At 37.6% G+C, this 24,652-nt stretch overlaps 1 protein-coding gene and 1 pseudogene across 1 annotated transcript; both read left to right on the top strand.

Annotated features, from left to right (window-relative positions):
• The first annotated feature begins 3,339 nt into the window (after window positions 1-3,339).
• Window positions 3,340-9,502, top strand: LOC113304025 (annotated as a pseudogene).
• Window positions 9,503-15,775: 6,273 nt separating this feature from the next.
• On the top strand, window positions 15,776-17,105 carry LOC113306494. Its single transcript, XM_026555423.1, has 2 exons — window positions 15,776-16,075; window positions 16,452-17,105. Exons 1-2 carry the CDS (start codon window positions 15,776-15,778, stop codon window positions 17,103-17,105), a joined length of 954 nt encoding a protein of 317 aa, XP_026411208.1.
• The last annotated feature ends 7,547 nt before the right edge of the window (window positions 17,106-24,652 follow it).

Here is a 24,652-nt window from a genome sequence, read left to right on the forward strand (position 1 = left end):
GCTGTTGTAGAAACACAGTTGGCTTCAATATAGTCTTCCACATTCCACTTCCAGAAAGTTCACCATCATCTACTGAAACCAAAGCTTCCTCTTGATTTTTAGATTTTTGTTGAACCACTTTTCTCCAAAGCATCTTCTTTCTTTGGTGTACCTCCAGATCCACTTCCCCTTCAAAGCCCTGCTTGTGTATCTTAGATTTTTCACTCCTAAACCGCCCATTCTTTTTGGTATACACAATTTAAGCCATGACACCCAACACATCTTCATGTTTGACACATCAGACACCCACAAGAAATTCCTTATTAGCCTTGTCAGTTTTAGCTCAACACTAGCAGGCATATGAATTAGTGACAAAAAGTATAATGGCAAATTAGCCAAACAACTCTTAATCAGCACCAGCCTTCCTGCCTTATTCAAAAATCTCCTTTTCCACTTTGCTAGTCTCATTTCAATTCTTTGAATAACTTCATCCCACACATTTGTGTTTCTAGGAGTAGCACCCAATAGAATTCCTAAATATTTGATTGGAAATTGCTCTGTCCTACATCCCAGCTCCATTTCCAAGTCTTTAATAACATTGTCTGCTCCAACACACACCATTGAACTCTTTTCCAGATTAAGCTTTAAACCTGTAATCATTTCAAAAGTAGTTAGAATAACAAAAAGTCTTCTAACATCCTCCACATCTGCATTGATGAAAATCAATGTGTCATCTGCAAATTGCAGATGAGAAACCATTAATCCATCTTCCTCCACTTTAAAGCCATGAATTTGTCCTCTCATCTCAACATCCTTCATCAGTTTAGAAAGAATCTCTACCACCAACAAAAACAAGAATGGAGACAAAGAATCTTCTTGTCTCAATCCCTTAGAAGGCTTAAACTTCTCTGTAGAACTTCCATTAACTAGCACATAAATGTGAGAAGCAGAAATACACCATTTGATCCAAGAAAGCCATTTTGCACCAAAACCATGCTGCTCCAAGATACAAAACAAAGTCTTCCATTTCACAATTATCAAATGCCTTCTCCATATCAATCTTACACACCAAACCTGGAACCTTCATCTTCAGCCTTTTATCAATACATTCACTTGCAATTAAAACTCCATCCAAAATCTGTTTATTTTTGGTAAAAGCTCCTTGGAAATCAGACACAAGCTTATTCATCACCCTCTTCAGTCTATTAGCAAGAACTTTAGATAAGATCTTATATGCACTACCTAATAAACTTAATGGTCTAAAATCCTTAGGTAAACAAGAATCAGTCTTCTTAGGAATCAAAGTCAAAAAGGAGCAGTTAAGCCTCCAATCCCAGCCTCCATAAGTAAAAAACTCCTTCATTATTTCCATAAAATCCTTCTTCAAGATATTCCAACAGATTTTATAAAATTCCATGGAAAATCCATCAGGTACTGAAGACTTATTGTTTCCAAATGCTTAATTACATCAAACACCTCCTCTTCAGAAAATACCCTCTCCATCCAAGTACATTCTTCACCTGTTAACTTAGGAAAATTCCCGGACCTCTTAACTAAGGGTAAAGTAAAAGGAGAATTCATCGCTTTCAAATTATACTAATTTATATGCCGATCTTGATGGACAATAAAAATCCAAACTCCGCTTATATGAAGTGAACGGCGAGGGCAATAGGTTGGCCACTAAAAATATCAATCGGATAGATTCATTTTGCGCCGAATAATTTCCCGCAAAAACAACTTGATTCAACGAAGAAAAAGACAAGATTTTAATGTCTATAGGTTTTAAGCGTTAGGGAGTGTACCGGTCTATGAATTAGAAATGTTTTGTCTTATATGAATTTGAGTACTTACTAAAAAGAATTGAGCAATGATATCCCGCTCAAGCGGCTCCTTTACCGTTAGATCACGCTAAAACCAGACCTAACAGCCTTGAACCTTTTAGGAAAAATGGTGGATCCTTTCCTAAATTCGAATCTAATCGTTGATATGGTCATCTAACGGTAACGAAGCCCGCTTGAACGGGATAGCTACCCGCAAAACGGTGCAGGATAGCATTTGTCAAAAAGATTAACACCCCGTGTTGGCAATGTTGAACTTAGGCGTCAAAACTCTTTATTCATCCCTTTTGCTTCACCAAATGTCTTGCCAATAACGGTAAAAGAACCTACACGTAGAAATAATCAATAGTTTTCCATCCTGGTGTTTTGTCACATCAACCCATATGGCTTCGGCCTTGCCCCATAGACGTGTCATTTCTCGCACTCTTTGTACACAATCTAAAGACAAACAGTTAGCTTCATTCATTGCTAAATAATGTGGACGCGTCTCATCAAATTGGATACCCCTTGCGAATATCATACTCGATAACTATTCCCACAGTTTTTTCACTGTCTGTCACGTTATCAAAATCGTTTCTTTTTTTTTTGACATCCTTGCAAGTTGCAAAATTTGCAGTTAAATCTGTTTTTGTACTGATTACCTTGCAGCTGCCAACCATATTACACTACGACACTCAAGACTCCCCAGATGCAAGAATCCAAAACCAAAATGCGAGTAAAAATCCAGACCAATCCGAGTGATGCTATGTTGACCGGGGCTGTATTCTGAAAAAAAATCCTGTGAAAGACAACCCCGTGAGCCTCACTGGAGAACTGTAGGGGTGGACATTACTTACTATGGGTCCCACTCTTACAAACTTAAATTTGGTTCATCACTTTCGGATCTGCCAGGAGATTTGATTGTGTTTCTATTCAACAATGCTACGTTCACCGGGATCAAATCTTGAGAATGTCACAGAACTTCACCAAAAAATGGGGGAGTCACAGTGGGACCCATAACCCACCCCTACAAGCTTCAACAGGTTCCAGAGGCTGTGAAACGCCGTGATTTTCATGATTCCCGGCCCCGGTAGCTGTAGTATCACTCGTTTCTATTTACTAACCAAATTGGTGTGTCAGACTGCCTCTAATAGCAGCTTACGGATCATTAGACTTAATATCCCATTAATTTTGTGGCATGTGTTTCACTTTCCCTAACTTTATATACCCCAAAACAAAATGAATGTGCATGTGCCAATTGTACAAAAATGGCGTACGCATTATTAAGTCAATCAAAGCCGTCTTGGATGGCACCAGTGACTCTGTGACTGGTCCTATTCCCACTTAAATCCTCCTAAAACATCACTAATCCTTCTTAATTCCCATTCTTAACCTCACCATTACAAGAAACAGATCCCAAATTAGCAAGACCATGCAGGGGTATTCTAGTCATTTAAGTACCCGCCAAAAAGAAACTTGCCGGATTTATTTTTTAATGCCTGCCAACCAACCCCTCCAAAACCCCAAACAAAAACACCCTTCCTTTAACGAACTTCCAAAATTCTGACCACCGCCACCACAACCATGTCCACCACCACTCCCACAACCACAACCTCATCGCAAATTCTTCAACAAACGAGAACATTCATAACAGAAATCCTCTCAGAACCAGCAGTCCGTCAAGAAATTATATCAAACATCCGCAGAAAAATCAATAAAAAATCTACACTGAATTCACTAAACAACGCAGCTGATGCACTCGAAAACGCAAATCTCTTCGACCAACTCTACAACTACACGATACTCGTACCTCCGGTTATCCGATAAAATCATCCAATCCTTCCGCGAGAACAATCACAACTGTTTCTCTCTTTTTCTACAATCATTAATTTACAGTCTCCGGCATCAACATCTTGATGCAGCAATTTCAATTCTTGATGTTTTTTACATTGATCCGTTATTAGCTAGAACAGAGATTTCCCCGTCCATTTTCGAAAATCTTTTTTTATTTTATTTGATTCCGGTCATTCATTTTCTTAATGAACAAAAATCAAGAATTTTAGCATCCCAAGAGTTTCAGCTTAGTGGTAGTACTAGAAATATTCAACGGTTGAGATCGATTTCTACTTCGGTATCTGGAACGAGGACTTTATCTAGAATGAGTGAAGAACAAAGACTGAAACTAAAGAGAGTAGAGAAAGAATATGAACAGGTTCTCAATGAAAATTGCAAAAATCTTGTTTTGTATTTCAAACAAATACTTAAAAACAGAGATCATGGAAATGCTGAGCTGGGTTCTAATCCTCCTCCTCCTCCTCCGGTAATAGTTCTTATAAACAAGAAAATTGAAGATGCTGATGCTGATAGTGAAGATGGAGATCCAAAGGGGAAAGTTACAATGGATCAGGAAATTGGATCCGGATACGGACGGTATAATGTAACTCCCGTTTTCTCTTCATTTTTTGATTTTTGATTCAATGTCTGTTGATTTGGTTTTGTTAGGGGAAAAAAATGAAGAGGGGCACTTGCCCCTTTGTTTGGATTTGTCAATTGAGCTTTTCATACATTAGTAGTGTAAGAAAAATCCCAACTTGAGAACAGATTGTTTTGTTAGGGGAAAGTGAGGAGGGGCCCTTGCCCCTTTTGTTTGGATTTTCATACTGACATTTTCAACATTTGGGTATTAGATTCTCTTGTTCAAATTATTAGATGAGTGCAACTTGGAGCTACCCCCATTATGGCTTTGTCAATGTTGGTTTACAGAGTGAAAACAAAAAGTATATCTTTTGAAAGCATAGAAATTTGAACCATTCAATTGCTCAGAAAAGGGTGTAATCTAAGGGTTCATATATAAGCATATTCAGATGTTATCTGAAATGATGATCTTTTTATTAGTGTTCAACTGTATGTTGAGATTCTTGACTTCAAGGTCAACCCCATGATTTTTTTTTGGTGTGTGTGATTTTGAGCTAATTGTTATGTTCATATAACTTGATGATACCTTGGTTTGTTGTCAACAATGGCAGCCAATATGGGCAGAAAGAGGAGATGAGAGATCACTGGAATTCTATAGCAGAAGTAATAATGCTACTACTAGTACCAGTACTTCTCGGATTATTTACCCACAAAGAGTTTCTGCACAGTTCTTCACTAACCAGATTACTACTTCGAGATTAAATTCATTCAACAAAGGTGATTTGGAGTCGAACCCGTCTTCGGATTATGATTCTTCTTCGTCTTCTTCGGAATCTGAGCAAGAATTAGAGGTATTTATATAATTTTAAGTAGTGAATTGTGATTTATTTTTTTATGTTTTCAAATGGACTGATAAACCTATGCAAGTACATATTTTGAGGTCCAGTCATTTGTTGTGTAGGAAAGCAACAGAAAACAAACATTGTTTGAAGAAATTAAGATTGAATTACAAAAACAGAAGCAACCTATGGTTGACACATCCAGCTGGTAATGAACTAAGAAATTAAGCACCACCATTTCATTGTTTATCTTTTTCCTTCCCATATCGGATTTGTTGCTGTTTTTTGTACTAGTTTCTTATATTTGATTATATTATCTATTTTCAGTTCTAGTAGTCCAGTAATGGAAGGAGATTCTTCTCCTGGTAGTGGAGAAAAACATACTCCTCCCAAAGATTTTGTTTGTCCCATAACTAGTAACGTATTTGTTGATCCTGTAACACTTGAAACGGGTCAGACTTACGAGCGAAAAGCGATTCAAGAGTGGGTAGAGAGGGGTAATTCTACATGTCCCATTACGCGTCAGAAGTTGCAGAGCACACAGTTGCCGAAAACTAACTACGTCTTGAAAAGGCTAATTGCTAGTTGGCAAGAAAAGAATCCTAGGGCTATCCATATCCAACCTAGTAATTCAATTTCAAAACCTGATCAAATTGTGTTGGATGCCATGAAATCTTTGCTGTCTCCGACAAGTGTAATCAGCCAGGCTAACATTGATGGTACAATTAGTGAGCTACCTCTTGCTATTGACCATCTTTGTATGTCAGAAATTCTGAGTGAATCTGAAGCAGCTGTTTTACAAATTGAACGGTTTTGGTGTGGAGCTGAAAAGGATTTTGATATTCAAAATATGTTATCAAAACCTGCCGTCATTAATGGGTTTGTGGAGATTCTTTTCAATTCTGTTGATCCTAAGGTATTGAGGACTACTGTGTTTCTCCTTACTGAACTGGGATCACGGGACAAAAACGTCATTCAGACGCTTACTAGAGTTGACTCAGATGTGGATTGTATTGTTGCTCTTTTCAAGAAAGGTCTAATTGAAGCTGTTGTGTTGATTTATATGCTGAGGCCTTCTACGGCGAGCCTATTTGAGATGGGTGTGGTTGAATCCTTAGTTACTGTCGTGCAGCAGAAAGAAGAAGATACGTTTGAGTTGTATTTGAAACCGAAAACTGCTTCTGTGCTTCTTTTGGGTCAAATTCTTTGTAAAGGTGAGGAATCTAATGAATCATCAGCAGTTGTTCAGAGCATCATTTCTTCAAATGTGGTTGGAAGTGTGGTCGAGAGGTTGCAGGCTGCACAGGCAGAAGAAAGGATTTCAGCAGTTAGAATTTTGCTTAGATGCATGCTGGAAGATGGGAAATGTAGAAACGTAATTGCTGATAATGCTGAATTGGCTCCTATCTTGGAGAGTTTCATTCGAGCAAATGATGGTGAAAAATTCGAGATAATTCATTTTCTTAGCGAGTTGGTAAAACTAAACAGGTATACTACTTGGTAATAATCAGTTTATTATATTGCATTATGGAACATGAATTAAAATTATTGTTGTGACTTGAGACAATGTCTTTAATCATCAGGAGGACATTCAATGAGCAGCTTCTCCACATCATAAAAGATGAAGGTGCTTTCAGTACGATGCATACTCTCCTTATTTATCTGCAGAGTGCAAATCAGAATCAATCCCCCATTGTTGCCGGTCTCCTTCTTCAACTTGATATTCTGGTAGGAATACAACCTTCGTATATAATCCAAATTTTGAAGGGGATGATATTCTGCCCTCTTTTGTTGCCAAATATAAGTAATTTGGGTTTCTGCATGCAGGTGGAGCCAAGAAAAATGAGTATGTACCGTGAGGAGGCTATAGATGTTCTGATTTCTTGCCTCAAAAATGTCGAATTTCCTCGCTCTCAAATAGCAGCTGCTAGTACAATTGTTTCTCTGCAAGGGAGATTCTCTTACTCTGGGAAGCCACTTGCTCGAACTGTTCTTCTCAAACATGCAGGAGTCGACAAGAAACGCACAAACTTTAGGCGAACTGAACAGTATAGCCAAACTTTGAGCGCATCTGAAGATAACTTGGTTGGTTTCTTGAGATATTTCCCCTACACCTTATATTTACTCCCTAGTTTTCTTAGTTGTGATTTGTAATTGATCACAGGAAGATGAAAATGCTGCAGATGAATGGGAAAGAAAAATGGCTTTTGTTTTAGTCAGCCATGAATTTGGTCTTTTGTTTGAAGCATTAGCAGAAGGTCTAGAGAGCAAATATGCAGAAGTAGCGTCTGCGTGTTTTGTGTCGGCCACATGGTTGACATATATGCTAGCAATACTACCAAACACGGGAATACGAGGAGCTGCTCGATCTTGCTTGTTAAAGCACTTTGTCTCCATATTCAAATCAACCAAAGATACTGAAGATAAAGCTCTTGCACTGCTTTCTCTTAGGAGCTTTAGCCATGACCCTGGTAGCTAGGCCTCTATTTAACATGTCTTTTTCCGTGTTTAGTTACAAAATCACGGTGATTAATGCTTTCACTGTGTGATTATTTCAGAGGGACTAGAGGAATTAACTCTCCACATGAAGGATATATTTAAGGGTATAAGAGAACTCAAGAAAACTTCAACCATAGCAGCGGAGATGCTAAAGGTTTTTGCAAAAGGGCAAGACTCTAGAACTGTAAGTAAAACCAAATCGAGCAAATTTTGTGTACTAATTTCTTGAAGATGATGTAATCTGATATCTGTTCTCACGCATATTTTTCCAGCAAGATCTTTGGACGCATAAAGAGTTGATACAAGTAGATTGCAGTAGCAACGGTGAAGTTTCTTCAATAGTTTGTTTCAACGACAAAATTTTCTCAGGGCATTATGATGGGACACTAAAGGTGGATAAAAGCTTGTTAGCTATAAGAACGTCGTTGGAAACTTGTTTGATCTAGTAAGTGTTTGAATCTGACTCTGACATTACATTTAACACAATTTTGTAGGTATGGAGTGGTAAAGGTAAACATCTTCGTCTCAGTCAAGAAAGTCGAGAACATTCAAAAGCAATTACTAGCATGACAGTTTTATCATCTGGGGAGAGACTATACACTGGCTCACTCGACAAAACCATAAGGGTATACTCATGCTAACAACTGTTGTTTCAGAACCATATCAGTATATTTTTAAGACCGAATTTCACCTAAATCTATGACGTTTAAACAGGTGTGGTCCATTGGGAATGATGCAATCCATTGCATACAAGTTCATGATGTAAAAGAACAGGTTAACAGTATATGTGTTGCCAATACCATTTCGTGCTTCATTCCAAATGGAGCTGGTGTAAAGGTATCCATACATTCTTATTGTAATCAAGATTCAGATGTTGCTTAAAGATATTGAGGCTTTAAAGTAGGGACTCTAATAATCTTTCCACCAGGTTCACTCATGGAATGGAGAAACCAAGTTGCTCAACCCCAACAAATATGTTAAGTGCTTGAAACTTGTACATGGGAAACTCTATTGTGGATGTAGTGATGGTTGCATTCAGGTACCTGATTATTTTCCAGTTATATTTTTTTTTTACATGGTTGCATAAGTGCTTGAAACTTGTACATGGTAATATTTTTTTACACTATTACTGACAGAACTATGTTAATTAGGAAATTGATCTTGCCACCGGAACAATAAGTACAATTCAAACTGGTAGTAGGAAGTTACTAGCTAAGTCAACACCGATCTATGCCTTACAAGTTCGGGATGGAGCGATATATTCTGCCAGTAGTCCTTTAGACGGAGCAGCTGTGAAGGTAACCACCACATGAAATTCAGTTACCATTTTCACCTTCTACAAACTACAATGGATGTTACCACTCAGCGTTTTCTTCGACTATACCTACATCAATTTTAATTCAATTTGGTCACCATCTTTTTTCTCTTGCAAAGATTTGGAGCACGTCGAATTTCAGTGTGGTAGGATCACTTCCATCTAACATGGATATACGATCCATGGCTATAAGCTCGGAACTAATTTATTTAGGCTGCAAAACTGGAACTGTAGAAATATGGTGTAAAGAGAAACACATCAGAGTAGAATCATTACAAACCGGGACTAATACGAAAATTATTTCGATGGCTATTGACAATGACGAAGAACTACTTGTTTTAGGAACTTCAGATGGCAAAATTCAGGTAACTCCAGTCCCATACCAAACTCAAAATTATACCTTTATTATTTCTTAGTTTCGGAATCACCAACTTGCAATGTGTGTTTTGTGTGTTTGCAGGTATGGGGAATGACCTGAACTGAAAAGCAACAGAATCATGTCAAAGCCCTCAACAATTCCATTTCCATTTTCATTCAATTCTTTAGGTATTTCTAAATCATTCTTATTGTCTGTAAACTAATAAATGTACAGTTAAATTGATTCTTAAGAAATGACATTTCCTGAAGGAGATTTCCAGTCTTTGCCTTAGACATTATGTTTACAAGCAGAAATGTTGCACAAATTAGGGTTTTAGCAGAAACCATTACCAAAACCTGTATTCTAAGTTGCAAGATTAGGGCTTTAGTAAACCCCAGTTTCAGTATTACCCAAACAAGCATTTTTAAGTTGCAGAAAATTAGGGTTTTAGCCAAACCCCCAATATACTACTAGAACCAACAATTTTGAGTTGCAGAAATTGAATTGAAGATCAAATAGACAAACCCAGTAAATATATTGCAATAAAAAACCACTAGAAATTACCAATTGCAATAAAAAACCCCTAGACATTAAACTGAAATTAGAACTGCCCCAGATTAAACTTTGTTCATATGAACACAAAATTAGTAAACTAGCCTAATGAAATCAAAGTACTAAATATATACCAAAAGCCCTAATCTTTACCCCTTTTCTTCATCCTATTTCCTCTGTTCTTCAACCTTTTCCTCCTCTGTTTCAGCGCCCCCAAAATCTGTTCTTTAAATTCTCAAGACAGCAAAACAAATATTCCCGGACACAGCATGCCGAAAAACACATATTTCAACCTTCATCTCCTTTTCCAAACCATTTTCATGATAAAACTTATTCCAATCACTACGAAGAATATAAACTTTACTGCCGACCCAACTCCTAAACACCATATCAAATTTCTGCAATTGATTGTTATATACTTTGACATCAATTCCATCTTCAAGACTCTCATCCTCATTCAGTAATGGCTTCACTTCATCTTTAATAAATGATCTTGGTAACATTAATCTTCCTTGATAATCAACACAATCACTTCTTGTTAACTCTTTTTTTCTTGAAACTACAATTTTGTTCTCTGCTTTATTCATGATTTCTCTCTTCAATTGTTCATATTTCACACCACCGCCATGAGATGGATTCATGATTTCTCTCTGGAATTGCTCATGTTTAACACCACCACCGCCATGAAATGGAAGAACATCAGGTCGTTCTTGTAATGCAATTCTTGGGGGTGAAAAAACATATTTTTTTTGTTCATAAACCTGTGGATTTGTGAAGCTGTACAGAATGGTGGCTGCTGTTATTACTTCTAGAGTCGGTGGTTGAGGTTTCCCCACAAAATTGTGTGGAAATCTTGGCATGGTGTTCAGAAATCCCTCTGTTTCAATGGGTGTTTGTGATTTTCTCTTCATTTTCTTTTAGGAAAAAAAAAGTTGTAACTTTTGAAGGAGGTTGTAAAAAATAACAGAATGTATAAACCTTTGTAGAAGATGAAGAAGAAATGAAACCCTAGACTTTTAATTGTGAGAAAGAATATATAATTTTCATTTCCTTTATATTTTCCACGTTATTTAAGGAAATAAAATCGAGTTTTAATATTTCCCGTTTTCCATTTTTTTTTAATTCTCCCGTTTTTATTTTTTCTTGGTAACCAAGTTTTCTTTTTACTGGAAAAGGGAAAGAAAATCTCGTTAAATTACTAGGGTGCTTTTTTTTTATTAATATTAATTACCTGAAAATATAGACCGTTGATTAAAGTGAAGTTGTGTTTGTTTATTTAGTTGAAATCCATCGGTACCGTTGATAGATAGATCATACAGATTGTGCGAACAAAAACAAGTACTTCTGGTTCATGACAGCTCACTGTTGTTTAGAACATGACGTGTGATTTGGGATATGTATTACTCCCCCAAATGGATCCACTTCCGTTTGATTGCAAGATAAGGGCGTGAGCCAACTACTCAGCCAGGGCAGCTTTGTGGAGGACGCGATAAAAAGTACTGTATTTGGGTCATACCTTTATCAGCTAGAGATAGAATTTCGGCACAGGAGAGCTATGTAGCCTGACGCGCATAAAAGTGCATGTGTTTAAATCCGGGTCGAAATAAGATGTCATACTCGCTACAATTTCAAAAATCGACATGTCCAAAATCTGGCCGTGAATAGAATGGTTGGACTGCCAAATGGGTCGCGCATAAGAAAACTGGAGATGTCCAACCCGTTATCATCATTATTTGCCCGCCAGTTTTGAGAAACTGACAAGCATAATCTTCAGGTGACTTGTTCAACTGGCAGCTCCACGAAACAGTGCATTCTTAATTTCTGTCAGTCTCATGGTGGTGAAAATTATTTATTTCTTAGTTTGGTTCCCTCGGCCATATAATTCTCGGATATACAATGGTGATGGAGAAAGTTAAATTCTTCTGGTGTTCTAAAACTCGGTCACATATCAGTCTTTCTCATTCTCAACTTTCTTCAAATCACTGAAAAAAACCAAGCTCTACACTAATCTCCACAAAGTCGTTGCAACTCAATTTCATCATCATCTCAGTATTTTGCTCATAACTTTTTCATACGACCTCGGAATGGTTTCATAACTTTTTAGTTATACTTTAATGAAAATACCCATTATTTCCTTGTCTTGAACTTCTTTTTTTGAATTGGCAAATTAACTTGGAAAGGGTGGTGGAGTAGTAAAAGTAGGCACCGTGTCCTCGGGTTGGACAGTTGAGGTTGGTTTCCTTACTTACACTTTTCACCTTTACTTTCTTTTAAGTCATCACTAACCTTTTCTTGCTTAATTGGATCATCTACATGCCTTCAACTTCTCAAAGTCAATGCGTTAACATTCTCTCTGAGATTGATAAAAGGTTGTGATGACAAATTTGTCGATGCTTGTGCATTTCAGTAGATGTATCTTAGTTTCTATTTGCCCCTTTTGAGTCTGCATATCTTTCTTGCACTGTACAAAATCAGGGAATTTGTAACGCCCGATTCTGTAACGGTTCTTTTTTTTTTAAGTAACACCGTATCGACGTTGGTAACTTTGTAACGTTGAATAAATCGTTGCAATAATTGGTATCCGTTACAGAGTTTCAGGAGGGTTGTGGGTAATTACCTTCTTATCCTAAACTTAAATTGCCAAGTTACATTGTTACCCTCCATTACTACTATTAGCGCCTCTATTACTACTATTAGCTCCCAATTTCATCTCACACTCAACGGCTACCCGGCCTCCCAACGATTCTGACTTTTTTCTCCAACATTTTTTTCCATTATAACTCTTCGTTTTAATTACCGAAAATCAGAAAACAAAATTAAAATCCGAAAACAAAATTAAAATCATCTGAAATTAGTTTTTCATTTAATGTGTCTGAAAGTTGGGAGGTAGATAAACAACTTAATGTTTTGATTGAAAAACGGTTGAGACATTACTACATCATATTTTTCACCTCCATTTATTTCACATCTCACCGACTTCTTGGTATATCCCTGCAACCTCCATCGATTTCACCAGAAAATTCATCAGATTCAATTTGAGATTCAGTTGCAGGAAGCTTCATCAACAAAATTGATTCAACCGATTCTTCCGTGACTCGTCGATTTCATTAAAGATTTAAGATTAATCGAGTTATCACAGAAGGATTGAGTTTGATTAAGATTTCTGAATCTATCGATTCTCCTGGGTTATCTTCAGCTAATTATTAAGGTATTTCTTTTACTGTTTTCTTAATCCACAGTTTTCCAACATCTGGTGTTTATTAATTTTAGAAATTGATGTTGTTGTGAATTTTATTATATTGTGGTGTATTGATAAATCTTTGACATTTTTAGGTTTAGTTGATAAACTTAGGTTCCTAAGACATAGTACTTTACTTGTTTGTAGGATGTCAAATTTTGTGGATAAATCTTGGATGCGTATAACAGACATTTATAGCCCAAAATACAGAGAATGGGTTAGAAAATTCATTGATTTTTCAATGGCAAATGGTACTTGTGCAAAAACATGTGTTTTCCCTTGTAGGAAGTGTGAAAATAGACATCGACTTGGATTCTCGATTGTTAGGACCCATCTGTATGAGCATGGTGTAGACAAAGACTGATAGACACATTTATGTGTCTAATATATCTCATTTGTATATATTATTAGTGCTCGATTTTGTACTTATTGTGGTCTTTTATGCTTTTTTAGGTGATTTTGCATAAATAAGGCTTTGCGGCAAAATTGGCTAAAAATGTGGCCCTTGGATTGCCGTTGATAGTGTACCGGAAATACCCCGGAAGAACCCTGAAAAAGTGCAGAAAACATCCCAGAAGAATTGCTAAAGGCACCCCTATTGGATAAGGGGCACCCCATTTCAGGGCATGTACTAAAGGGACACCAGAACTGGATAGGGGGAGGTCATCTTCAAAATTCAAAACAGAAATTGGCAGGAAGAATTGGCTGCAGCGACAACAGTTTTGGAGTTGAATTCTTAGCGAGTTCTGAGGAGATTAAACGGGTGTATTTGGTACCTACGGACTCTAGAAGACATAACAGGCCTAATGCAATCGTCTAGACCCATCCAATTGGGCTGGATAAGTCGGAATAATTGATCAAAGTCCCAACAGGATACGACTTTGTTAGGACCCATCTGTAGGAAGTGTGAAAATAGACATCGACTTGGATTCTCGATTGTTAGGACCCATCTGTATGAGCATGGTGTAGACAAAGACTGATAGACACATTTATGTGTCTAATATATCTCATTTGTATATATTATTAGTGCTCGATTTTGTACTTATTGTGGTCTTTTATGCTTTTTTAGGTGATTTTGCATAAATAAGGCTTTGCGGCAAAATTGGCTAAAAATGTGGCCCTTGGATTGCCGTTGATAGTGTACCGGAAATACCCCGGAAGAACCCTGAAAAAGTGCAGAAAACATCCCAGAAGAATTGCTAAAGGCACCCCTATTGGATAAGGGGCACCCCATTTCAGAGCATGTACTAAAGGGACACCAGAACTGGATAGGGGGAGGTCATCTTCAAAATTCAAAACAGAAATTGGCAGGAAGAATTGGCTGCAGCGACAACAGTTTTGGAGTTGAATTCTTAGCGAGTTCTGAGGAGATTAAACGGGTGTATTTGGTACCTACGGACTCTAGAAGACATAACAGGCCTAATGCAATCGTCTAGACCCATCCAATTGGGCTGGATAAGTCGGAATAATTGATCAAAGTCCCAACAGGATACGACTTCTCTGTTTAGGGTTTGGGATTGGTCAGAGAGATTTATGGGATATTCTTGCGTGGATATATACCAATTCAGTTCATTCCAAGTCAGAGAATAGTTTGGATACGAGAGAATAGCCAACAGAACCACGTGAATCAACAGGAAAGTGATTTTTCTCCAAACTGCCCGAGAAGAATAATGAGATTATTATCGGATTTGATCGAGTTTCTAGGGAGTTGGATAGCTATAAATAGCTGTGTTTTCATCATAGAAGGGTTAGAAAAGTTTTGGAGAGAGTTTAAAGGTCAGGAGAGACGAGAGAATCGAGTTACAGAGAGATATTTTTGTTGCTGCTGCCGCCATTGAAGACCTTCAAGAACACGAAGAACAGACAAGCTAAGGCAGTCGTTTTTCAACAGTCTTAAAAGAGAAACAGAGTGTCGTTGTTTTACAGCAACAAAAATATATCGTTTACAGCTACACTTATCTTTGTAACAGTGACGCTGTAACACCATTACAGCGTTGCAAACTTCTTTTTACACTATTTCATCAATAAAAACACCTATTAAGTCATGAACACATCTTTTGATTATGTTTTTGGGATGAGGAGCTAAACCTATTAGCCGAGGCAACGGAGGAAGCCATTGTCCCGGATTAATTGGTATAATTCTATTTTTATTATTTATTTGCAATATTTTTATATGATTATTTGCATGAAATTGAAATAGATAAATTGATTTTTATTGAGTAGTTGTGAATTATTTTGATGAAGCATGCTGGGTTTTTTAAAACTTTTGATGTTTCATACTCTGTGATTACAATTATTACTTCAAAAATTTATTATAAGCAAATATTAGAATCACTTGAAAAGGAAAAAATTGCATGAATATTGAATAAAATTTATCAATTAATGGGACAATGGTGGAATCCAGAGTCTTGGTGTTTTTCTCTATAACTTTGAACAACTTTATTTAATTGTCTAGTTTAATTTAAATCTAAAACTTGTTTTCTTCACAAGTCTGAAAAGAACCTTTTTACCACTACTACAACAACTTTTGGAAAAACATCAAAGACATACACCACCTGGAGCTTACATGGTGAGAGAAAGGATGGTGCTTCAACAATTCGTTCTAAGGGGAAGGCCGTAGACGAAGAAACGTCTGCTAAGCAATTAGATTTTTTGAATTTGAATGATTTTATTGACTCTTCCTTTAGTATTCATCATGACCATGATGAAACACAAACTGGAGAATCACCCTTAGAAGATTCAGATGTTGAGAAGCGTTATAATATGTACAAATCGTTAGCGGCAGAGAAGTTATACCCTTCATGTGAAGACAATCTCATAATATTATCTGCTATTGTAGAACTGCACAATGTGAAGAAAACTTATAAAATTTCGGGTAACCGTGTCAACAATTTGTTGGATTTGTTAAGAGAGTGGCTTTCAAAACCTAACAAGTTTCCCAAAAACTATGATGTTATGAGGTCAATGCTTAAGGATCTGGGGATGAAAGCGAAGGCTATTCATGCTTGTGAGAATCATTGTATTCTGTATTACGAGGAGAATGAGGATTTAATAGAGTGTCTGGTATGCAAAACTCCAAGGCTTAAGTTGAAAGCTACCAAAGATGGTCTTCTGATGACAAATGAACCTTGCAAAGTGTTGAGATACTTTCTTATAGACGAAAAAGTAAAGAAAATATATTCTCTATCTTGGATATCAGACGCAACGTTGTGGCACGATCGAGCGCAAGTTTCATCTGAATATACGCGTCATCCAACCGATTCATCTCAGTGGGTACAAATGAAAATGAAGTTTTCGTTGTTTTCCGCGGAAGGAAGAAATGTTTGGCTTGGGATATCAACAGATGGGTTTAATCCTCATGGTGTATAGACTTTGAGTTAGAGTTGTTGGCCTGTGATCCTTGTGGTTTATAATCTTTCGCCCTACTATGTGTATGAAGTTTGAATTCCAAATGATGACTCTGTTGATACATGGGCGTAAGTCACCGGGTCAAGACATTGATGTTTTTTTGTGGCCGCTGGTCAACACGCTAAAAAAACTTTGGAATCAAGGTGTACAAGCTTTTGATTCTTTGAAAAGGGAGTATTTTACTCTGAAAGCAACTCTGATGTTTGGCATTCATGACTTGCCTGCTCAAGGTGTTTTAAGTGGATGTACCACTCATGGATATTGTGCGCGTATTTGTTGCGCAGACGAAACTCGAAGTACTCATCTAGGTTACGACAACAAGATTGTGTACACTAACTATCGTATATTCCTTAAGAAAAGTCACCCATTTAGGGATGGGACTCTTTTAGGATTAGAGACACAGGAGCATAAAAGTGCACCGCTAAGACTAACAGGAGCGCAGTCGCTTGAGAAGTTGGCCGATGTTCGTTACGAACCTGGTAAGTTAGTGGTCCGCAAGATAGGTAAACGAAAGAGATATCAGTTTGATGAAGAGGAAGGTGATTCTGAGCTTGTCACAGGTGCTTTCTTCAAGAAGTGTATTCTTTGGGAACTTCAGTCGTATTGTGCCTTGACTATACGGTATTGTGTCGACGTGATGCACACGGAAAAGAACGTCATGGAACACATTATCTACACTCTTTGATAAGGATAATAAGGCTATTGTTGTATGGAATAATCATGAAAAATTGAAGGAGAATAAACTACACTGTGGAGAGTGGAAAGAGAAGAAAACAAAGAAAGGAGTAGAGATGGTTCCGCTGTTTGTTTTGAGCAAAAAAGAGAAAACCGATTTTTGTCAGATTCTTAAAGATCTGAAAGTTCCCACAGGCTTTTCGTCGATAAGTAACAATGTAAATATGGAGCAATTAAACTTGAGCAGCTTGACGTCACGTGACTACCATGTGATTATGGGGTACTTATTACCTGTTCTGCTTCAACATGCCTTTCCAGGAGAGAAAGACTTGTGTACTGCGCTTCAACAAGTCAGTTTGTGTTTTATAATTTTGTGCTCAAAGGTGCTTAGCAGAGAGTATCTGAACCAGGCTAAGTGGATGATTGCAGAGTCCATGTGTGTGCTCGAAAAGTATTTTCCGGCTGGTTTTTTTTGATATAAGCGTGCACAACATGGTTCATTTGGCTGATGAGGCCTTAGTTTGTGGACATGTTATGTATCGATGGATGTACCCATTCGAAAGGTGAATTGCTATTTTACCATTTGTCCTTTATTTTTATTTATTTTTTTTGTTTTTATACTGAAATTTACACGTACATACTGAATCAGGGCAATGAAGGAGTGCAAAAATATCCCAAATAACAGCAGATACATTGAAGGGTCAATTACGAAGTCGACTGAAATGGATGACTGTGTTAGATTTTTCATGGAGTACATGAAAAATGCCGATCAAGGAGGTCACAAAGCAAATTTGGATCCCTTCTTAAAGGATGAACATGAATTCAGCGATGTGGGTTCTGTGCTTGATGAAAAGCCAGTTCCGGTGAGCCCTATTCAGTGGATGCAGATACGTCGGTGGGTAATTTTTTGGAATAATACAGAAGGTCTCGATGTTTATTACAGGTATTGGTTGGCCGTGTTTTTTTTGTATGTGGACAATGGGTTAATCTATTTAGATTTTAATACTATGTATGCTAAATGTAGGGATTATTGCGACTGTGAAGCTGATGGGGTTGCAATGGAGGAAGTCGAGATGCAAACCAAGTTCCTTAGTTGGCTGTATGAAAAGGTTTGTATTGGCGCTCCTGTTTTTTAGCGTAGTAATGATGCAATATGCTGATGTATTGATTTTCTTTTCGCTTTCATAGCTTAGATCAGAAGACAAAATGGATACAGATTTGTGGCGTTACGTTAGAGGTCCAGTGTCTCAGAAAGAGTACAAAAGATACCGTATGAATGGATTTAGTTTTTGTTCCCAAGCAAGCCAGCAAACGGCTAAGACCCAAGACAGTGGCGTCACCGTGATTGCATCGACCACTTTTAGGAGCTCGAAAAGCGACAAAATCCCTGTTACTAACCTAACCCAGTGGTATTGGGTGATCAGACAAATCCTAGAGTTGAACTACGGTACATTTAGAGAAACTGTCTTCTACTGTGATTGGGTGAAGGTAGAGAATGGAACAAAGATCTGTTTGAAAATCCATACCAATATTTCAGAAGATCCCATGATTCTCGCTGAAGAGGATGCCCAAGTTTTCTACTCCAGAGACGTGAAACATCCAGATTGGTGGGTTGTTATTCATACGCCAAGAGGAATGAATGCAGATGTGGAAAAAGCAGAGATACTTGGTCGCGACAGTTTTCAAGATATTTTAGAAGAGTAACCACATCTACGTAAATTGCTGGAGCAAAAGCGTCTACCTAAATCAAAGAAATGAAAAATCTCCAATATATGTGCGATCAGTAAGTTTCCTTTATAATGATGTTCTTGAATGTATGTAGATTCCAATTGCAAGATACTTTGCATTTGATCAGATTAATGCTGGTCTTGAATAACAATTGTTGTTTTTTTCACACACCCCCCCATTTTTATACATATTTGCTTACAGATCCCTGTGTAAGTTACTTTATTGTTTCCGCCCCACTTTTTAGCCGCCCTTAAGTTAGAAGATGTTGTTTCCACCCAACATCTCCTTTTATCACTACCAAACAAACACTCCCTTTCCCAACAAAATCATTTTCTTTGGGAAAGTAGTTTATGTTTTCTACTCAGAGACAAAAAGCCAGCAGTTATTAGTTGCTCTTCAATAGTTCATAAGCTCATCTAAGTGGGAAAACAACAGCAAAATCATCTTCAATTTTAGATGCTTCTGGATATTTGAATAAACCATACTCTTCAATCTTCATCTACACAAATATGGGTTTGTATTCTTTTAAGTGCTATTTTTCTTCACCTTCCTCTGCATGATTGCAAAAAATGGATTCTCTTTTTAATGATCCTTTCTTCTTTGTTGCAAAGAGAATGCAGAGAAGTGTAATAGCACTTAATGTATTTTTTTTTTTACTCTGTTTTGTGGTAGACTATCTAGTGGGAACCATTTGTTTGTGTTGGTGGTGTGTGATTGATTTAAGAATTAAGTGTAATCATGATATGGGTTTTGTTTGAATTACATTATTCTACTATGCAGATGTGTTTGATTTAAGTTTTGTGGTGGTTGTTAACTTTTTTCTCTAGGGTTTGATCTGTTTTTTGAGTAAAAATGCAGATTGTTTCTGTTGTTGTTTCTAGGATTTAATCTGTTTCTGAATGAAAATGCAAACTGTTGTCTCTCTTGTAATGTATTTGGTTATGTTTAACACCAAAGTAATTGTTTTGCAGTAATACTTTTTATACACTGCTGAATGGCATCAAGGAGGAGCCGCAGTCCTGATTCTTCACATGATAGGGAGAGAGACATGAAAAGAAAGAAACCTAAGGTATGTTGTTCGGATGATGAACCAGAGGCAGGAAGCTCCAAAGATCCTCTTGCTGAGTCTTATAAACTGATTGAGCTCATGACCCATGAACAGTTGAAATAACTCTAGAAGCGTGTGAACAACTTCGTCACATGTCATGAAATAGGGATCAAAGTTAAATAGGACGACGCGGCACGCCGGAGGAAGGATGCTGAAGAAGCTGTTATGCAAGAGAAGTATGACAAGTTCAGAGACGAACAGTTTCGTCGTGCACAGGCCTTACTTGCAACAAGTATGACGTGATATCCTCCACAAGTAGATTTGCTGGCATCTGATGATGAACCAGATTGGGAACCTATTCAGCATGTGCCTGATCCATACTCACCAGATGAGGAGGTAGAGAAGCTCGCATGCTGATTTGGAGGAAGAAATAGAAGCAGACAATTGGAATGACTTTCTCATGGGGCCTGTTGATCCAGAAGAGGAGGAATATACTCAAGCACTAGTGGATGATGAAGATAACGACGATGATGATGAAGACTATGAGGAAGATGAGACAAGTGAAGTCATCGATGAAGATGAAGATGAGGAAGAAGAGGATGAAGATGTGGAAGAAGATGATGATGAAGATGAAGAAGATGAATCTGAGGAATTTATTGGATATGACGAGTATGAGGAAGATTCTACAGATGATGATGAATGAGGATGATGGATTCTAACTGTTGATGGATGAACTAACTTTTTGCGGGTATGTTTTGGTATATATATACTTAGTGGTGATATCTAGGGGTATACTTTTTGGTTTACTTTTTGGTATATGGTTAACAAAACTGAACAATTGTTATGTGGATGATATGAGGATGGTATATTTTTTGTTCAGAGATCGCAATGTGGATGTGATCTTTGTTTTTCTGTTTTCCTGTTGCACACCCTTTGAAGACATTTTGTGTGTGCTGTGTAAAACAAATATGTATTATATACATGTATGTTTGTGATTGTTAAAAATGGAATGGACCTGTTTTGGCGAGGGTATTTTATGATTTTTTGAAATCAAGGAAAATTTTATGCTCCTGTTCCAGCAGGGGTATTTTCGTAATTTTTGAAGTCACCGAAAAATTTGATGCACCTGTTCTGTCAGGGGTATTTTCGTAAATTTAAAATCAAACAAAATTTTATGCTCCTGTTCCAGCAGGGGTATTTTCGTAATTTTTGAAGTCACCGAAAACTTTGATGCAACTGTTCTGTCAGGGGTATTTTCGTAAATTTAAAATCAACGAAAATTTGATGCTCCTGTTCCACCAGGAGTATTTTCGTAATTTTTAAGTCACCGAAAAATTTGATGCACCTGTTCCGTCGGGGGTATTTTCGTAAATTTAAAATCAAGGAAAATTCTATGCTCTTGTTCCACCAGGGGTATTTTCATAAATTTTTAAGTGATAATTGCAACTTGAGTTAAGTGATAGGTTGTAGTTTCATATAGGGCTGCACAAAACCGACTCAACCCACCAACCCAACCCACACCCGTCTGAAATTACCCGCACCCGATCCAATCCACCTGGGAGCGGGTCAACTATAGGTCATAGCATCAAAACCCATCGTACGGTGGGTCGACTGTGGGTGACAGCTTCCCTCGCCCGACCCACCCACCCGCCTAAATATTTCTAAGTTAATTCTAACCCTTAGATTACCTATCCTAGATGAACCATAGCCGTTAAAGTAATGATATATAATGCCCTAGCCCTAATCATCACTAACTTATCTTCTGTTCCCTTCAGCGTCAGCCTCTTCTCTCCCTCTTAGACTCAGTTTCTTTTTTTCACTTTCTCTTCGCTTTGTAAATCAAATCACAGCATCACTAGCAACAATCAATCAACATCGTCACCAGTACAATAGAAAACCAACAACCGAAGGTGAGACTAAGAATCATTGTAATTACTAATTAGGGTTTTGTTTCCTAAGATTGATTTTGGTTTGGCTTATTTCGATTGGGTTCTTAAATCTTATTTCAATTTTGTTTCTTCTTCGCAGCAACCTGCAATACTATATTTCCATCAACTGAAGCCGCAGTATTTGAAGTAGAAACTGCAAAGAGAATAAGTCTGTAACTGTAATGTAATGTTCATTGTATTTTATGGTGTAACCCACCACGCACCCGATCCAACCCACCGTAATGTAGGTCGGGTGAAAAATTGGTTGCATCTAATAGTGTATGTTACCTATCATCAGTGGGTTGGGTGGTGGATGAGGCCAAAACCGACCCAATTCAACCCATGTGCAGTCCTAGTTTCATCCAATATGATATATTTGAAACTTGAACCTGTCCTGGACGAGAACATCGGGTCTGTATATGATAATCTTGTAACCTGATTTAAGTGACAGGTTGCAGTTTCATCCAATATGATATATTTGATACCTCGAACCTGGCCTGGACGAGAACATAGGGTTTGTATATGGTAATCTTGCAACCTGAGTTAAGTGATAGGTTGCAGTTTCATCCAATCTGATATATTTGACACCTCGAACCTGGCCTGGACGAGAACATTAGGTATGTATCTGGTAATCTTGCAACCTGAGTTAAGTGATAGGTTGCAGTTTCATCCAATCTGATATATTTGACACCTCGAACCTAGCATGGACGAGAACATCGGGTCTGTATATGGTAATCTTGCAACCTGAGTTAAGTGAGAGGTTGCAGTTTCATCCAATCTGATATATTTGACACCTCGAACCTAGCATGGACGAGAACATCGGGTCTGTATATGGTAATATTGCAACCTGAGTTAAGTGATAGGTTGCAGTTTTATCCAATCTGATATATTTGACACCTTGAACTTGGCCTGGACGAGAACATCGGGTCTATATATGGTAATCTTGTAACCTGAGTTAAGTGATAGGTTGCAGTTTCATCCAATCTAATATATTTGACACCTCGAACCTGCCCCGGACTAGAACATCGGGTCTGTATATGAGAAACTTGCAACCTGAGTTAAGTGACAGGTTGTAGTTTCATCCAATCTGATATATTTGACACCTCGAACCTGACCTGGACGAGAACTTCGGGTCTGTATATGGAAATCTTTCAACCTCAGTTAAGTGATAGGTTGCAGTTTCATCCAATCTGATATATTTGACACCTCGAAGATGGCTTGGACGAGAACATCGGGTATGTATATGGTAATCTTGCAACCTGAGTTAAGTGATAGGTTGCAGTTTCATCCAATCTGATATATTTGACACCTCGTACCTGGCCTGGACGAGAACATCGGGTCCGTATATGGTAATCTTGCAACCTGAGTTAAGTGACAGGTTGCAGTTTCATCCAATCTGATACTCCCTCCGTTCCATTTTAATTGATGTTGTAGAGTTTTTCACGCAGATTAAGAAATAACATAGAGAGTAATGTTTTTCCAAATCTACCCATATTAATAGCTTCCTAAAAATTTAAAGCACCTAGTTTTTAGTTTCTGTATTTATTGTAAATTACGAATCCCGTTGTAATTTACTTGGGATACATTATATATATTCTCCACGGAGTGGATTTATAAATTAGATTAATTATCCATCTACTAATTTCAATGAAAATTAATGGTATGATATGATTCCAAAGCAAGTGGAAATTAGTGAGAATTTAGGAAAAAAACTTAAACACTCATCTATTTTGGAACATAAAAAAAAACCTAAAACATCAAGTAAAATGGAACGGAGGGAGTATATTTGACACCTCGAACCTGTCCGGGACGAGAACATCGGGTCTTGATATGATATGATTCCAAATCAAGGGCAAATTAGCGAGAATTTGGGAAAAAGCTTAAACACTCATCTATTTTGGAACATAAAAAAAACCTAAAACATCAAGTAAAATGGAACAGAGGGAGTATATTTGACACCTCGAACCTGGCCTGGACGAGAACATCGGGTATGTATATGGTAATCTTGCAACCTGAGTTAAGTGATAGGCTGCAGTTTCATCCAATATGATATATTTGACACCTCGAACCTGGCCTGGACGAGAACATCGGGTCCGTATATGGTAATATTGCAACCAGAGTTCAGTAATAGGTTGCAGTTTCATCCAATGTGATATATTTGACACCTCAAATTGCAACCTGAACGAGAACATCGGGTCCGTATATGGTAATCTTGCAAACTGTGATCAGTAACAGGTTGCAATTTCATCCAATATGATATATTTGACACCTCAAACCTCACCTAGACGAGAACATCGGGTATGTATATGGTAATCTTTCAACTTGAGTTCAGTAATAAGTTGCAGTTTCATCCAATCTGATATATTTGGCACCTCGAACCTGACCTGGACGTGAACATCGGGTCTGTATATGGTAATCTTGCAACCTGAGTTAAGTAATAGGTTGTAGTTTCATACAATCTGATATATTTTACACCTCGAACCTGGACTGAACGAGAACATCGGGTCCGTATATGATAATCTTGGAACCTGAGATCAGTAATAGGTTGCATTTTCATCCAATTTGATATATTTGACAGCTCAAACCTCCCCTGGACGAGAACATCGGGTTCGTATATGGTATTCTTGCAACCTGAGATCAGTAATAGGTTGCAGTTTCATCCAATTTGATATATTTGACACCTCAAACCTCACTTGGACGAGAACATCGTGTCTGTATATGGTAATCTTGCAAACTTAGTATGCCTTGTTTTGTTTCCAATTATGTGTTTGACCACAATTTTGACCAACTTTACCTTGATCTGAATGCCTTTGATTTAGATATTTTGAGAGAAAAAGAAATCTCTCCTCTATT

Source organism: Papaver somniferum, chromosome 8, assembly GCF_003573695.1.
Source record: "Papaver somniferum cultivar HN1 chromosome 8, ASM357369v1, whole genome shotgun sequence".
Classification (NCBI taxonomy): Eukaryota; Viridiplantae; Streptophyta; class Magnoliopsida; order Ranunculales; family Papaveraceae; genus Papaver; species Papaver somniferum.

Excerpts from the sequence above, each read along its gene's own strand:
- LOC113306494 (XM_026555423.1), top strand. The coding sequence starts at position 15,776 with ATGTACAAATCGTTAGCGGCAGAGAAGTTATACCCTTCATGTGAAGAC. Across the intron at positions 16,076-16,451 it reads AGGATTTAATAGAGTGTCTG|TTTGAATTCCAAATGATGAC; the intron begins GTATGCAAAACT and ends ATGTGTATGAAG.